The sequence below is a fragment of the Physeter macrocephalus genome, chromosome 9 (assembly GCF_002837175.3).
Source record: "Physeter macrocephalus isolate SW-GA chromosome 9, ASM283717v5, whole genome shotgun sequence".
NCBI lineage: Eukaryota > Metazoa > Chordata > Mammalia > Artiodactyla > Physeteridae > Physeter > Physeter macrocephalus.
Genome location: NC_041222.1, coordinates 9,025,714 through 9,042,644, shown reverse-complemented (window position 1 = coordinate 9,042,644; position 16,931 = coordinate 9,025,714). Strand labels below are relative to the sequence as shown.

The following is a 16,931-nucleotide window of genomic DNA, read 5'->3' as shown; positions in this document are numbered from 1 at the left end:
GCCATGGCTCACGGGCCCAGCCGCTCCGCGGCATGTGGGATCCTCCCAGACCAGGGCGCGAACCCGGTTCCCCTGCATCGGCAGGCGGACGCGCAACCACTGCGCCACCAGGGAAGCCCTGAAGGAGAATTTAATTGCAATTTAGTTTAATTTCAAGCTAGGTTTCTACCTCCTTTGCAAGCACAGCTGCAAGATGCCTGTATAGCTTCTGGGCTTGTATCTTTCCGGTGGCTGGGTCCTCACTAACTCCTTAGAAGTAGTTTGGTAATGAACAGAAACTTGGAAAGGTATCCTTTGGTGTAACTTTAGTTCTCTGAGTTATGAGATGGCAAGGAAGACCAACCCCTTTATCCTATTTCTTTCCTCTTACTCTAGAAAGCATTCAACACAAGCTAAATAGCTTCAAGGTCACAGCACTAGGACACTTGCAGAGGATGGAGAGGTGGCTGGCTGATTCAGGGATTAAGGCTCTTTCACAGTGGTAAGGGATGCACTGAATGCCTGCGTCATAGGCTCCTGGCTTGTGCCTGCTAATTAATTGCCCACTTAACGGGCACCTCTGAGCATCTTATGAGACATAAAAATAAATGCTCATTTTGGACTCTTAAAAGCCACCTTTGAGGTGTTCCACTACATTATCAGTAATAGTAATTTTTCAGTGGTGATGTTACATAAAACCCCAGCCACTGCCCTTGGAGCTTTCTGTATTAATTCACATCTAATAAACTGTGATCATATCTTTCATTAGAATTGTTACTAAATACATTTCTATTCAGGGCATCTCCCTGAAATGGAAATGTTTCCCTAAAAATTAATTTTCTTGATTCACATGCATAGGCTTATTAATGTGAGCTTAGAATAGACTTACTTTTTCATTTATCTGGAAGGAATACAAAGAAAGTAATGCTGGTGAATTTGCATCTCACATGATCTCAAATGTGCCAGGACGCACACTCCAGCACATAATTTTGGAGTAAGTGGTATCTCACAGATGCTCAGATTCAGGTTAGGAAAATGTCACTAACATTTGCACATGTCTTTACACTTTACAGAGAATTTTAACCTTACTTTTCTCATCACCTCTCCGCCCCCCCCCCCATAATTCTCCTATGGGACTGGTACTATTACGTTCCCTGATTTAGTGATGAGCAGGCTGGGCTCAGAAAGATTAGAAGACCGTCCAGAGTCTTACGGCCAGCAATGGTCCCATTACTGTGGTGCTTAAATAACCCTTCCTGATTGAAGGTCCATCCTTCATCATGGTTTATCTCTACAGTCCCATCCCCTCACCTTCTTCAGGATCCACCTTGATGTTCATGTCTGAAGATGCTCTGTGCTCTTACTTGCCTGGAGCACTCTCCCACTTAGCTAACTGTTCATCACATCCTCCAGGTTTCAGCCAGCGTCTCTTTCAAAAAGTCTTCCCTGCTGCTTACCACACCAAGGCTGAACCAGTGGTCCATCTACATCAGAGTAGGGACCTTGCCTAGCTCCATTTTTTCATCCTCAATGCTTAATACATCAGAGGGATTATTTAATGAAAACGTGTTAAATAACAAATGAGAATAAGTGGTAAAGCCAGGCCTGGAATCTCTGACCTCAAGTGCAGTCCTATGGTAACATCCCATTCCCTCTTGCAATTAACAGAACAACAATAACAAACGACTGCTAAAGTGTGATTTCTTCAGAGAGTAATATACAGGCATTGCCTTAGCATAATGCAAATATAGTAAATTTCAGTGCTGTGGACTCCATTAATTAAGGATGTATAATGCTTGGCTAGGGGCTAGTCTGGCTTGTACCTTTGGAGTGTTTATTTATAAAAGAGATTGCTAAGCACATTATTACATTAGCAGTGTAAACAAGATGGGGGTGGGGGGTAATGGCAGAAGATATTTAAGAGAACAAACCGCCTGAAGTCACTTTGGAAGCACCCATTATGAACAATCACTGTGCTAATTACAATTGCTCTGCTAATTACAACTACTGTACTAATTACAGTCTATCCTTATCTGCTCCGAAGGTTCCCTCCAGACTTTTCCTTCTGAGTGCTTAGACCTGCGTGAGTTACTGCCTGCATTTGAGTGTAATGAAACTGCGGTTCCGTAAAAAAAGGTCTCTGCTTCAGATGCCTCCATGATTCCGATAGGCTCCTGACTCCAAGAGAAAGAATGTAGTCAGGGATTTTGAAGACAGAAAATTAAAAACAAAACCAAAAGGAGTGGGGGTTAGGTAGAAAACTGAGAAGAGAAGTGAAACGGACCTGGTTGGTTACTTTTGTTGTTTTAGTACCTTTTGCGGACTACAGTTACATCTTTAGGTTAGTTGGAGAACATTCAAAATATGCTGTGTATAACTTGTTTTCCTCATAAAATGACCATGCTTGGTATATTTAGAGATGTGAACATTGAGAATAAAATGTGTTTAAGAATAAAGTAGCTATTTTTCTTTCTTCTCTTACTATAATTAGGGAGGGAGATTAGAGAGTCCTTGTTTAAAGATGAATTGCAATTCCCTGCTCCCCACAAAAATCAATAAATAAAAGCATCTTTCACGAGGTCTTAATTCACTACTTTCCTTCTGTCCCCAGTTAAACTAATGAGCGTCCACGGTATGAGATTTTGGTCTCAGCGCTTAAGAAAAATAAAGCTTCACCCAGACCAATGTCCCCTCCCAAATGGATTTCTCACTGATTTTCTAGGAGTCTGCCTTCCACCTCTGATCTAATGCAGACTGTAGCCCAGCTCTCCACTGGAAAGTACCTTCCACGGCATCCAATGATGGCTGGAATTGTAGTGTGGGCAGATGGAGGAGGCTAGGATCTGGGCACCCAACCGCAGCTTCAGGACACTGGAGTCAGGATAAGTGCCTCCCCGATCGGTACTAATGCTGTGTCCTTGTACCCAACAGTGAGCAGAGCAGACGAATGGATGCAGAGAATGAATTGTGCTACATTATGCACTAGGGGCCTGTTGAATTGCAGGACGGCACTGTCCACCCTGGCTGCTGCAAATCCAAAACCGTCTCTGCACTTGGTCACTCTGAGGGGAGACTCCTTTGGGACACCATGGTGCCCTTGTGCCATTGGACTTGGGACTCAGGTGCTGCCTTCAAACAGGCACATGGAGGGGAAACCATCCTTTTCCATTCTCAGGCCTACCCTGGGCTCACATCTAGCATAAAGTTCAGTTTAACACTTTGCTATTCAAACTGGTCCTCAGACCCAGGAGTTCATTGGAAACGCAGAGCCTCAGGCCTTACCCACAACCCACTGAAGCAGAGCCTGTATTTTAGCAGGATGCCCTGGCGATCTGTATGCACATGAGAGTTTGAGAAGCACGAGTGTATTTCATGTGTCTTGAGTTCCGGCTATAAGCAGACGTATGGAAAATTCCTACCTTTAGATAGAGGTTTTGTGTACAATGAGGATGATGAGCTATTATTTGCTTTCCTGCTCTCTGAGGATCATATGGGTTTAGACCACATGCACGTGGCACTTTGGATGCCACACCTCACCTTTCTGACCTTCAGTTTTCTCATGTAAAAAGTATGATAGGCAATCTGCCCTGTCCACATGTGTCATGGGAGAAACATCTGCCTGTGCCCCTCGGAAACAGGCTTTAAAAAGAAAAGAAAAAATAGTTTTACAATATCAATCATGCTTAAAGGTGTTGAGGAAATGTACCAGAGGATGTGATGAGTTGATAAGAGGGGGAGGAAATCAGGAAAGGTGGAAGGTGAGCAAGACTGATGTGAGGTCCGGAAGGCCTTACAGCTACACCTTCTTTCTGCTTGGACGGACGTCCTCTTTGATCGGTCAATGCCACTGCTATGCCGATCATTAAATATTTTTAATATCACCCTAGAGGTGGTAGATTAACATAGTTCTGGAACTTTTGGATCTGGGCCCAGGTTATCAAATTCCACACAGCACACATGAGCATCTAAATGTCACACTGCTAATTAGATGTATTTCACTGTAGGTCATTCAGACAAAGGGGGCTACCCTATAGGACACAGGTGATACAGCACATCAGCGAGATTATATCTTTCCAAAGGCTGGGATAAATACTCCCACAAGAAGGTGACCTTGGCTGCTGCCCCATCCCACATTGCTGGCTGAGCTGTCCACCTCCAACAGACCCATGGAGCAAGAAGGGCTACATTTCTGTCTCTACCCTGGGCATTTCACCAAAGCAATGTATTCACCCAAACATGTGTTAGTTGGAGGAAGTTGGGAGGATGACCATGACTCCAGTCCAGAGATGATATTTGGGGGAATGCAACAGAATACATCTCCATCAACCACGTGGCTTCTAGAACTAGAGGGAGAGGAATACAACTGAAGGAAAAGAAAACCATGTTTACTGAAAGCCTACTGATCTAGGACCCTTGCTTATTAGACTGTTAAATCCTTACCATAGCTCTTTGAGGATATTTTGGGGTAAAACCCACTTGACAGTTGAAGATCTTGAGGTTCAGAGAGATGAGGGATTTGTCCAAAGCCATACAGCTAGGAAATGGCAGATGTGGGATTTGGATCCTGTTACTCTGACGGTGGCACCCTGACACCTTGTGTTGGGTCACAGCCAAGAATGGGATCAAGTTCCTGCAGAATCACGCACATAAGGGTGGCCTTTGCCTCAGATTCCTCCTTAGTTATTGACTTGGCCGCCCGCTATGGCACCAGGATCCTCCCTGTCTGCTGAGAATAGGGATGAAACAGGGGCCAATCTCATTTAATCATCACAACACCACCAGGAAGTGGGTCTTGTTATTACTCCTAATTTAGAGATGAGGAAAGTGAGCTCATTAATGAGCTAATGTGCCCGAGGTCAGACAACTGCTTAGTGGCAAGTTAGAACTCAGTCTCTAGAGCCTGGCATCTTAGACATCCGGCCACTATATCTCCAAATTGCTGGATAATGTGAACCACCTGGGAATACAGTGGAAATTCACTTTCCCAGGCCCCTTATCTGGGGAAAAAAAAAAAAAAAGATTGGTGGGTCTTGGCATAGCCCTAGATGATTCTTATGATCAGGTAAGTAGGAAAGGCTTCACTAGGCCCTTGGCCATGGCAGTTAAGTAAAAAGAGTGCTGCATTCTAGGTCAGAAGCCCTCAGTCTTTGTCTGAGCTCTGCCCTCACTTCAATATACAGAAGAGACAACAGAAGTCAGAAGGGGGGAATGGCCAAGAGTGGTAGAAGTGGTAGAACAGGAACGAAGACTTTCTGATTCCAGGACCTAAGGTACACTGGACATACTGGGTTTGACTCCTGTGGACGATGTTAGGAAACCTTGGAAAAATGGACACACAGAAAGGAGATTCTTCACCGTCAGCCCAGGAGTCAGGACCCCAGGGAAAATTGCCCCCTGACTCCTGTGATCCATCCTCCAACTTCTGTTTGCTCAATCCACTTCAAAGATCTCACCATTGAGCCCCCAGAGAAGGTAGCATGCAGCTGTGCCTCTTGGTGGTTAGTTGAAGATTTTGCCAAGAGCTGGAATATTACTACATAGAGAGGCTGGGAATGTCCTTGAAAATCAAAAGCTAATGTTACTTTCGATTGATAATTTCTCCACTTCCTGCCTCCTTTGCTTTCTTTTTTACAATAAGATCGTGGTATACTACAAAACACTCAGGCCTAAGAGTTTAGAAAAACAGCTTCCCTGCCTAGCTCTGCTGTTAATTATGGAACCTTGGCCTTGGTGTTACCATCTGTACAGTGTGGGAGTTGGATGTTATTTCCCTAAGCCTTCCAAGTGAATAGAGAGAAGACCAATAGACTGGGGGTTGGAGGCCTGCCTTATTTATTTACTAGTTATATAATATATAATAATTATAATTATATAAGAATTATATAATAATATATAAGAATTATAAGGTAATTCACTTAAAAACTGTGAGCCTTGGGCATCTCATCTACAAATGGAGGGGGTTGTACAAACTGTTCTCCAAGGTTCTCCCATCTATAAAGTCTATCGTTCCTTGGGACTGAATGAAGGAAACTGACAAGCAGAGAACAGAAGTCTAATTACAGTTCTCAGAGGTGGTGATATGAAGTAGGAGTATCCCGGGAGCCTGGGAGGCACTACTGCTAAATGGGCTTTGTTGTTAGACCCATGTTCTGTCAGTTTTTAGCTGTATGACTGTCAGGCTAGTTAGCCTAACATCTCTGCGCCTCAGTGTGGTAAACAGAATTGATGTCCCACCTATTTCTGGGTCTCTGCTTCTCTGCACAGAACAGGATTTCACGTCTCAGCTCAACACTTGGAGGGGCACCAGGACCATGAGATTTGATGTGACCAATGCAATGTGAGCAGAATGTCACCTCTAGGAGGAAGCAGTGAGGGTCAAGTTCCTTCCCCACTATGATAGCGCTCACGGAAGCACATGAAGATGATGCTCTGTCAGCCCAGATTCCCAAACACCAGGCTAAGCAGAATCACTGTGATTCTGTCCGGAGCATGTGGTATGAGCCACACACACGCTTCCCTGTGGAACCACTGTGGTTTTGAAGTTGTGTGTTATCAAGACAAAGCTTAATGCAGTCTGGTTGACACATTCATTTCCTTTTTTGTAAAACCAAGTTGTTAAGAGCTACTTTGCAACAGGTCTTGGAAAGACTAAGTGAGAAAACAAAGTATGTATAGGACCCGGCACATAAAAACGTACACACATGATTAAAGTGCAGAAGACAGGGAATGATACAGAAGCAGCGTGTACAATTAACCACGTTCCAGGAAAGCAGCAGAAAAACCATAGCTTTGCAACAACTTAATAAGATGTGACTCAGGACCTTCAGCGGGGGAACAAGTGGGTGCCACAAGTGAAAGCCAGCTTTCCTCAAATCTTTAAAGAGAATCCTTCTGTCTCATCAGGCGTGGGTTGGTGGTGCCTCATCCTGAATCCCACATCTTACCCAAGACCGTCCTCTTATGCTGTACAACACGCACATCTGATAAGCAAACCAGACTGGCAAGCGCCTTTCTAGTAAATTTTTCATGAGCACCTTACATTCTTTGTAGGTCATTTGTGAAGGCCTATGAGTAAATGTCTGTGGCTGGTAGAAGAGTCTTCTTTTTGATGAGGCTTTTGCAAAATCCACCATTGTATTCGCTCAGCCCCCATTCCCAAGCAACTTCTCAGGGCAATTTCTGAGACTCCAGGCTCAATAATAGTTCTTGACTGATGTTTATCTAAATCTCTACAATCTATAAGTGAAGTTGACCTTTCTTTCTTATAAAAATGAGGAAGGATGGATAAGGATGGGAGAGGAAGGGAAGTAAAATACAAATGAACAAACAAAACAGCAAATACCAGCAACCTCTGATGAGTTTATCTCACTCCAATAGTCTGTGCCAATCCCTCCTTGATCAAGAGTTAAGGGAAGGGAATTCTGATGGTGATCCTGCATGGGTCATTAAGACCAAAAGAGTTCACAGGAAGGGATTAGAAACAGCAAAGCCTGACATCATTTAATGTGTTTGGGGGCAAATTCAGAAGTGAGATTTTGACTTTTCACGTTTGCACAGAACTTGGCATTTTACCCAAGGCTTTTATGTGCATTCATAATCCATCTGAACACAACTCCTAATCCAGAGCTCTCTCCGGGCACCACCCAGTCTCTTAAAACAACCCTTACTCCCTCCTGGGAATAAATTATATTGTGACTTCAGTGTAAACTCTGTGTCCTTTCTCTATCACTTTAGGTCCCTCCTTCAAGCCTTTCATCTTTCTTCTTTTTTTTTTCTCAGTACATATATACATATATGTATATATACATGTATCCTTTTTCAAATTCTTTTCCCATTTATGTTATCACAGAATATTGGGCAGAGTTCCCTGTGCTATACAGTAGGTCCTTGTTGATTATCCTTTTTCTTTTTTGCGGTACGCGGGCCTCTCACTGCTGTGGCCTCTCCTGTTGCAGAGCACAGGCTCCGGACGCACAGGCTCAGCCGCTCCGCGGCATGTGGGATCTTCCCGGACAGGGGCACGAACCCGTGTCCCCTGCATCAGCAGGCGGACTCTCAACCACTGCACCACCAGGGAAGCCCCTGATTATCTATTTTATATATAGTAGTGTGTATATGTTAATCCCAAACTCCCAATTTATCCCTCCCCCCCTGCCTTTCCCCTTTGTTAACCACAAATTTGTTTTCTAAGTCTGTGAGTCTGTTTCTGTTTTGTAAATAAGTTCATTTTACATATATACAATGGACTATTACTCAGCCATTAAAAAGAATGAAATAATGCCATTTGCAGCACCATGGATGGATGGAGATTATCACATTAAGTGAAGTATGCCAGACAGAGAAAGACAAATATAATATGGTATTGCTTATATACGGAACCTAAAAAAATGATACAAATGAACTTATTTACAGAACAAGACTTTCATCTTTCACTCCTTCCCGACTCCCCTACCTTTCGCCATCTACCTCCTTATCTCTTTAACCCTTGTCACTACTCTGTAACTCTTTAACCCTTTCTGTGCCTGGCACTCCCTCCTTCTGTACTCTGACTCTCAGTATCTCCTCCATCCTCATCTCTCTGCATGTCTCAGCTTTGTCCCTCGGACTGCTTCTCCTTATCACTCTCACCCTGCCGCTATCTTTCTCTGTGTCTCTTAGTGTGCTCCATACTTCATCTTCCCACATAGTGGATAAGTCCTGGACTTGTCAGGGTCCTAAACGCCTCCACATGTTCCTCTCCCAGAGCCAGGCTGCAGCCTACGTGCGGCAACCCGAGGAGATAGCCAGGAATGGGGTCAAGTTCCTGCAGAATCATGTACATGCAAGTGGGCTTTGCCTAAGATGCCCCCTTTGTTATGAATTTGGCATCCCCAAGACACCTGAGTCCTCACTCTCTGCTGACAGCAGGGATGAGGCAGGTGGTTCATCTTAGCACACACTCATATGGGGGTATGGAGAAGTTACACGCGTCCCTTGTAACAGAACCAGAAACCAGGAGAACACTGGTCTGGGAGTCACAAACTCAAACTTTCAGTCTCAGAGGGGCCCCAAATCACGGTGAGCCCTGGGCAAGTAATATCCTTTCCTGGGCCTCAGTTTCTCCAGCTATACGATAAGAGGTTAGGTCTGAATTTTGTTAACCTTTAAGAGTTTGTCCAGCTCAGAGATTTGAAACGTGAGGCTTTTTGAAAGCAGAAATCCAGGTTGCTCTTTCAGAGATTCAAGAGAGGACATGAGAGGCAGACCTGTCTTCTATCAGCAGTTGCTAGGTGTGGGGATCCAGGTAGGGGCAGGGGGGAGGATAAAGCAGAGTTGTGACTGTCGCACAGCAGATCCTTTAGCTGGGAGAGAGTTTGAAATCCCAGGCCAGGCAGTTGTCAGGAAATGCAGCATATGGGGCTGGTGGGGTGCCTGCTGGCTACTCTGGAGGACTGGACCAGAGATTACTTGGAGAAGGAGAGCAAGGAAGGAGGAGGCGGGAAATGACAACAGCCTTTGATGCTGAAAACCTTACAGGCCTGCCTTCTGAAACTTGAAGGACAAAGGAGCCGCAGCCTCCCCTTTATCTGGGGCTCAGGAAAGGAGACTTGAAAGAGATAAATTTAGATTCATCAGAAGCCACTCGCCTTCCCACAGAGGGAAGTCAATTGCCTTAGCATGTAGCTCCAAGAGGTGACATGGTCTGGGGACAGAAATAATTGCAAAGAAAGTTTAACTGAAGCCAAGGATGAGCGAGCTGAAGTGAAATGGGCTACTCTAATATAATGGTAGTCTGGGGAGTTTCCTAAATCTGGAGGCTGTTGCCAAAAGATAACAGTGTGGTCTCTTCTCTATTCTGCTTTTCCTGAGCAAATCAGGGAAGATCCGCCCTAGCTATTCAGAGACAACCCAAGATGGAAGGGCTGGGAACAATAAATAGAGTGTTTGAGGAAGAAGGAGGACTCCTGATGGGGCTAAAATTCTGTCTGAGCCTGGAGAGTCCCAGGTCAGCCTTTGAGGAACCAAGCTCTCCTTACCAACCAGTCTATTGGTAGGGGGAAGGCAAGCATGCTGGACAACCAGGACATCTGAGTTGATAGGCTAGCTCTGCAATGACTTGCCTTGTGACCTTAGCCAAGTCCCTTCCCCACATGCAGATGAGATCCTGGGATTCCATGAAGTCCCTTCAGGATCTAGCATCTTACTACCCAATTTGTATCCTTCTTTTGGACCAAGCTAAGCTTCACACTTGAGAATGGGAACTAGTGCATTTGATCATTTATCACATGCCAGTCACTCTGACAGTTGCTATGAGAAATCAAACTACATAAAACAAGCAATGTTGCCATATTACAGTTACTGGTATCTGATTAAACACCCCTTTTTAAAGATGAGGCAGTAGGACTCTGCTTGTCACGGATGGGGCCAGGATTTGGAGCTGGGTCTATCTGGAGATTTTTTTTTCCTGTCCCTCCCACTCCCCTCGCTTATCAGTATATCTGGGCTTCTGCATGCTCCTTCCTGGACAGGAAAATGCCGTTGTAGCTCTTATCTCTCCCAAGAGGCACTGTTCTTTGCCATCGCTTCAAACTCCAGTTCATAAGCCTCATCCTTTATGAAGCACTTTGTTATTCCTTCTAATTCCTTTCAAAAGTCTTCGTATGGGAACTCTGAAAACCACTGGCATCATTTGGAACATTTCTTTGCGAATTAAGTGTTCACATATTTGTTTTCTAATTGAGTGTGTGTCTTCTTGCAATCTCGTAAATTCCTTTCTTGAAGGCCAGGGACAATTAATGTTTTCCTTTGGATTCCATGCAGCATTAGTCTATCCATCATGATACTCAACACAGGGTTTCATAGACTATTAAAACTATAGAAAATCAGGACTGTAGAATATCAGAATTAAAAGTAGCTCATCCAGATTGCCCTTACATTTCTCCGAGAGTTTTTTTTTTAACGAAGTAGCATCGGCCTTGGCTTGAGCATCTGGGAGTTGGAGGACTCGACTCTGCCATTAAACTGCTATGTGGCTGCCAGTATTTCTACCACCCTTGAATCCTCCCTCAACCTTACCCTTTGCCTGCAACTCTTCCCTGGCCCTTGTCCGTTACACCTTTCAGATATCTCCCCACATTCCCTTTCTCAATTGTGTTCCCATCATCCTGGTTGAAGCCACTAACGTTCTCAAGTAGCTTCCACAAGAGACACCTAATTGACCCCATTCCACTGTTTTCCTTTCCACCCTCATTGCAATCTACTTCCGCACAGCTAGCATGAAGTCAAAAAATACAATGCAATCATGACATATTCCCCTCTTTTAACCGTTTAAGAGTTCTCCTCTTTGCTATTAGAATAAAGACTTTGCCTGCAAGACCCCCATCATCTGTCACCGCTTTTACCCCTCTGGCTTCACATCCCATCTTTCCTCAGCTTCAACCACACCACATTCTTCCTCTCCTGAAACCAACCAAGTTCTTTTCCTTCTTAGAATATCTGTCTCTGCTTGAAACCTTTTACAATGCTAGCTCCAACTCATCTTCCAGGTAATAGTTAAATAACACTTCCTCTGCAAGGTAGACTGTGAGCCTTACTGTTTTCTAACCCAATAGATGTACTCTCACTCCGTCACGCACACACTCTACTCCAACTCAGTTAGATCCCACTGTTAACCGATTACGTGGAACACTGCATCTTTACGTCATAATTCCTGCCACAAATTAAGTACTTAAGATTACACACACACACACACACACACACACACACACACACACACACTATATCTAAGCTCCACAGGGTCTGAAGCATGGTACCTGGGACATAGCAGGTGCTCAAAGAGCATGTGATAACTACATAGATGAAGAGTTTTATGGAATTCACATTTTCATTCTAGTTCCATAAACTGGGAAGTGATAAGGTACGTTGGATTAGAAGATAAGAGCAGGGCTTTGGAGTCAGCCAGATATACATCTGAATCCTCACTAACCCTCTCACTAGATGGTGACTTTGAGAAAGTCAGTTTACCGCTCTGGTGTTGACTTTTCAACTGTAAAATGGAGGCCATGGTATCTCAAAGGGTTTGTTTTTTTTTTTTTTTTTTTTTGCGGTACGCGGGCCTCTCACTGCTGTGGCCTCTTCCGTTCCAGAGCACAGGCTTCGGAAGCGCAGGCTCAGCGGCCATGGCTCACGTGCCCAGCCGCTCCGCGGTATGTGGGATCCTCCCGGACCGGGGCGCGAACCCGTGTCCCCTGCATCGGTGGGCGGACTCCCAACCACTGCGCCACCAGGGAAGCCCTCAAAGGGTTTTAATTGTGAAGCTAAAATGGTACTACCCTGGCTCTTTTACTTCCCATAAGGGGGATTTGGAAAAGTCACTTAACACTGACACTTCTCATCTGTATAAAGGGGATGACAACAGCCTCTGCTTCACGGGGCCGTTGTGAGGGTGACATTAAATTAAGGAATGGAAAGTGCTTCGAATGCCCACAGCTTGTGCTAAATTAGTGTTAGTGGTTATTATTATTTTTAAAATACTTACCAAAGAGCTTGACATATAGAGTATTTCCTGATAAATAGTAGCCACCCCTACTACTATCACAATTATTATTATTATTTTTACAATTATTATTAATTAGATGACAGGATGAGGACAAGGATGACTATAACGGTGATGTTTCTTACCAGTTCTGACTTTTGTTGACATGACCTCATATGGTAGGGAGAACCCTTCTTTGTGATAATATCTATTACATTTTTATGCAAAACTGTCTAAAAGTATAGCTTTTTTTTTTTTTAAGATAATCATTTCTTATACACGGAACAGTTCTTCTCATGCTACCATCTTATGGCTTTCAAATTTTGAGGCATGAATAAATCCCACCTAAGGCCTTTCTTCTCCAGATAGAACAGCCCCAGTTTCTTCAACTCTCCCAAGAAGACGTTCACAAGTACACTGCATGTCTAATCTTCATAAAATTTGGCCAACCCAGTCCCTGTTCTGTTTATTCTTATGTGAGAGTAGTCTCAATCTTTTAATTTCACATGTACCTCTGTATTTATTAACAGGGAAAGAGGTCTTTGACATACTGATGAGCAAAGAAAGCAATTCCTAAACAGCTTTACTGAGAGTTGGCCTGTTTGTGTGTTTGTGTGGTGTGTGTGTGTGTGTGTGTGTGTGGTGTGTGTGTGTGTGTGTGTGTGTGTGTACACTGATATACAGATAGAGAGGGAAAGAGAGAGAGAGGTGTTTTAAGAATGTTCAAGAAAATGTTAATTCTGGCTATTTCTGGGTGATGGGAATTTTATTTTCTCGTTCATTAAATGTCTTTATTTTTGAACTGCCAGAATAGCCTACATAAGATACTTATTTTTAATAGACGGAAAGATTAATCACATTAGAAATTCCACTAACTGTACTTACAGGATGATTTAAGGTTGAATTGCAGATATGTGGATAGAGTTAGAAAATGGGAAGGTGGGATAAATAAAGGCTAGGCCAGTGGAAAAGGAACTTCAGGGAATGGACTTTGCTGACTGCTGATACTTCATGCATAGGCATTAGTGATCTGGGGGAGATGCTGACCAGTGTAATAGACCTCTATCCCATGGTGCCCATGGCTTCCTCCCCCTGCCCAGATTGCGGGTCAGTGACTTAACGAGTGAAGTGCAGGTGTCTGTCCCATACCTAAAGGTCATCTGGAAGACTTGGCCTTGGTTCACATGCTGGGTCCGGTTGTTGTAACCATGTAGCATCTCTCCAAAGAGGGTGTTGTTGAACTTGGAATCAGGTTTGAGGCACTTGGGGCCCTCGCAGACATCGGAGAGCATGAGGCAGGATTTTCCATCGGGAGCCAGCTTGAACTCCTCCACACAGCTGCGTGATGAAACAGGGCCGAGAGTTAGCTCACGTGCTGCATGCCCCCATCGGGGGTGACCTCAAACCAAGGCCTCCTTTGCCTGCAAAACAGGTCAGAATTTAGGAGATGGATACAGCTATTCTGGCTGCAATCTATCTAGGGCACAGATGTCTAGAGAGAAGCACATTAATCCTGCAAATTGGTAAATTCAAGGAAAGTCATTTGTGACATTTTGGAGGAGTTGAGGGGGAAGTCAGAGAGCACATCCATACACAAAGCAAATTTAAAAACTGTTTTCCATGAATACACAAACTTTAAAAAGCATGACAGACCAATTCACAGGGAATTATCAACTAGATTCTCAAACCAGAACCTATTCCCAGTGTATCTGCTGGCCAAGGTTGAAGACTGTAGCAAAACCAAGGTTTTTATTGCCCTTGTAGCTCAGCGGTGATCCTTCCAGGACCATGGACAGCGCATGGCAGGCGGCGGGGGGAGGGGCGGGCCGCAGCCACAGCTTCTGTTCAGTTAGCAATGTTAGCAGCCTCTGTTGGTCTCTACCTAATCCTGAGAGCAGAAGGGCCCTTGACACGCCTTTGAAACTGGGACGGGCTTCACTATGGCCCAAACAGGCATCTGAATGGGGTGTGGAAAAAATATTTGCAATCTGGGATGTTTACAGTGGGAAAGAAATCTCTTAGAGAGGCATGGGGGGAAAAGAGAAAGCAGAGGTCCTAGCCTATGAAAAATCAATTCAGAAACTGAGATTCTGTGAATGTCTATCTGTTCATGGTCCTTTGCTAGGCACTGAGGGTAGGGTGCACATAATAAATAAGACACACAAGAAAAGAGGCTGTACAATTGAAGATAGCTGTAAAATGTCATCTTTGTTCCTTGTGATATATGTGAACCAGACAAGTCATTTTACCTCTTTGGTCTCCAGTTTCCTCATCTGTAAAAGGGGGGAGACACTACTATCCTACATTAATCCACTGGGCTGCTATGAGGTTGCATGATACACTGACTGCATAAACAGTCAGAAATTGCAGTGTACTTAACAAAATAAATATAGAGAGGTTGTAATGGTGGCAATGGTGGTATTTACTTATTGAGCATATGCTACTGACTAGGCACTTTGTATGTTTATTTTCTAACTACGCAAAAGGTAGTATCATCATTCCTGCTTTACAGACAGCAACAGGAGGAGCCACAAAATAAAGCGTGTCACACCACGAGTAAGTGGCAAAGCTGGCGTTCACAATCAGGTCTGTCTAGCAACAAAGGTACCTTTTCCCTCACTTGTCTTTTCCAAATCCAGTTGTTCTTATTTGCATGATATGACCGTGGTTACTCTATCCTAATTGGAGTCAGGAGAAAGTAGTCAGTCTCTCATCGGCCTTTCTTCCACGGGATGAAGTGAAGATCTATTGAATCCAACTGCAAAAAGGCTCATGTGGGACAAGGGAGAGGCTCTGTGACATGGTGTGGGAAGAAAGTGTACCCAGGATGCAGGAACCACTAGCTGATGCTAGAGACATAGAACCCAACTGAAGGCAGGAGGTAGGCAGGCAGAGCTGAAAACATGACCCAAGATCACTCCTATTGAGAACTCAGGAACACCTTATATCTGAAGCAAGCTGTCACTCTGTCCTTGTTTTCCTCTAACTCCCAGTGTATTGCACAGATGCACCGACTGTCTTTCCAATGTTTACATGCTCCTGCCCAAAGTCCAGAGGAAAGGTCTTGGAAGGTCCTGGTACCTTAGTCAAGTCTATCCTGTCATCTTTTTGCATCTATTACATACATGCAACTCTCCCTTCATAAAGTTGCAGTACAGATAATGTGAGTTATATAAATGTGCAGAGTATATGGTAAGTTCTCAATAAAGTATAGTTCCATCCATCTATTCCAAAAGGTTCCTAGCAAATATGAGAAATGATATACTGGGTAGATCTCACCCCCTTCTCTCTCTCCCTCCACCCACCCGCCTCTCTCTCTCTCTCTCTCTCTCACACACACACACATACACACACACACACACACACACACACACACACACACACACGTGCACCTATGAATGAATACATTGTTGCTGTACAAGATTAGATTATTATCCAAGTCTATAGAGTAAAACACAGAAGTTCTTCATTTCTCACTCCACTCCACACATATTCTTACTTCCTGTTCCAGTGGTCATCATTGTTAATAATTATGTATTCTTGTAGGGTTTTTTCAATGCATTTAGAGATCTACTATATACATATTACACTTTTATAATATAAAATATATTATTTTAATTTTTATATCACATATATTTTAAAATTATAATTTTCATAATAAACTCATAAACAGAATTACCCTATACATTGCTGTGAAATATGCATTTGTACCTAATATAATTTACTGGAGATCTTTTCAAATCAGTATACATAAAGATCGATCTTTTTAATGACTGTTTGGCATTGCGCAGTATAAATGTACCATAATGATTTTACTTAATCTTTTTTTTTTTTTTTTGCGGTACGCGGGCCTCTCACTGTTGTGGCCTCTCCCGTTCCAGAGCACAGGCTCCGGACGCACAGGCTCAGTGGCCATGGCTCACGGGCCCAGCCGCTCCGCGGCACACGGGATCCTCCCGGACCAGTGCACGAACCCGTATCCCCTGCATCGGCAGGCGGACTCTCAATCACTGTGCCAACAGGGAAGCCCTACTTAATCTTTATTGATGGGCATTTTGGTTGTTTATAGCTGTTTGTTATTACAAATGGTGCCACAGTGAAGAATTTTGTACATATATCACTATTCATGTGTGTGTTTCTATAAAACAGATTTTTTTTTTTTACCATCTTTAGTGGAGCATAATTGCTTTACAATGGTGTGTTAGTTTCTGCTGTATAACAAAGTGAATCAGCTATACATATACATACATCCCCATATCTCCTCCCTCTTGCGACTCCCTCCCACCCTCCCTATCCCACCCCTCTAGGTGGACACAAAGCACTGAGCTGACCTCCCTGCGCTGTGTAGCTGCTTCCCACTAGCTATCTATTTTACGTTTGGTAGTGTATATATGTCCATGCCACTCTCTCACTTCGTCCCAGCTTACCCTTCCCCCTC

General features: G+C 43.9%; 1 protein-coding gene across 3 annotated transcripts in view; it reads right to left on the bottom strand.

The window, feature by feature from the left end:
* The window catches only part of ASTN2 (astrotactin 2), a 961,664-nt gene that overhangs the window by 319,041 nt on the left and 625,692 nt on the right, over positions 1–16,931 (bottom strand). For all 3 annotated transcript variants that reach the window (XM_024126377.1, XM_024126379.2, XM_024126378.1), the window contains one exon: positions 13,643–13,831. In XM_024126377.1, coding sequence (XP_023982145.1) covers positions 13,643–13,831 — 189 coding nt within the window. The remainder of the gene's footprint in view (positions 1–13,642; positions 13,832–16,931) is intronic.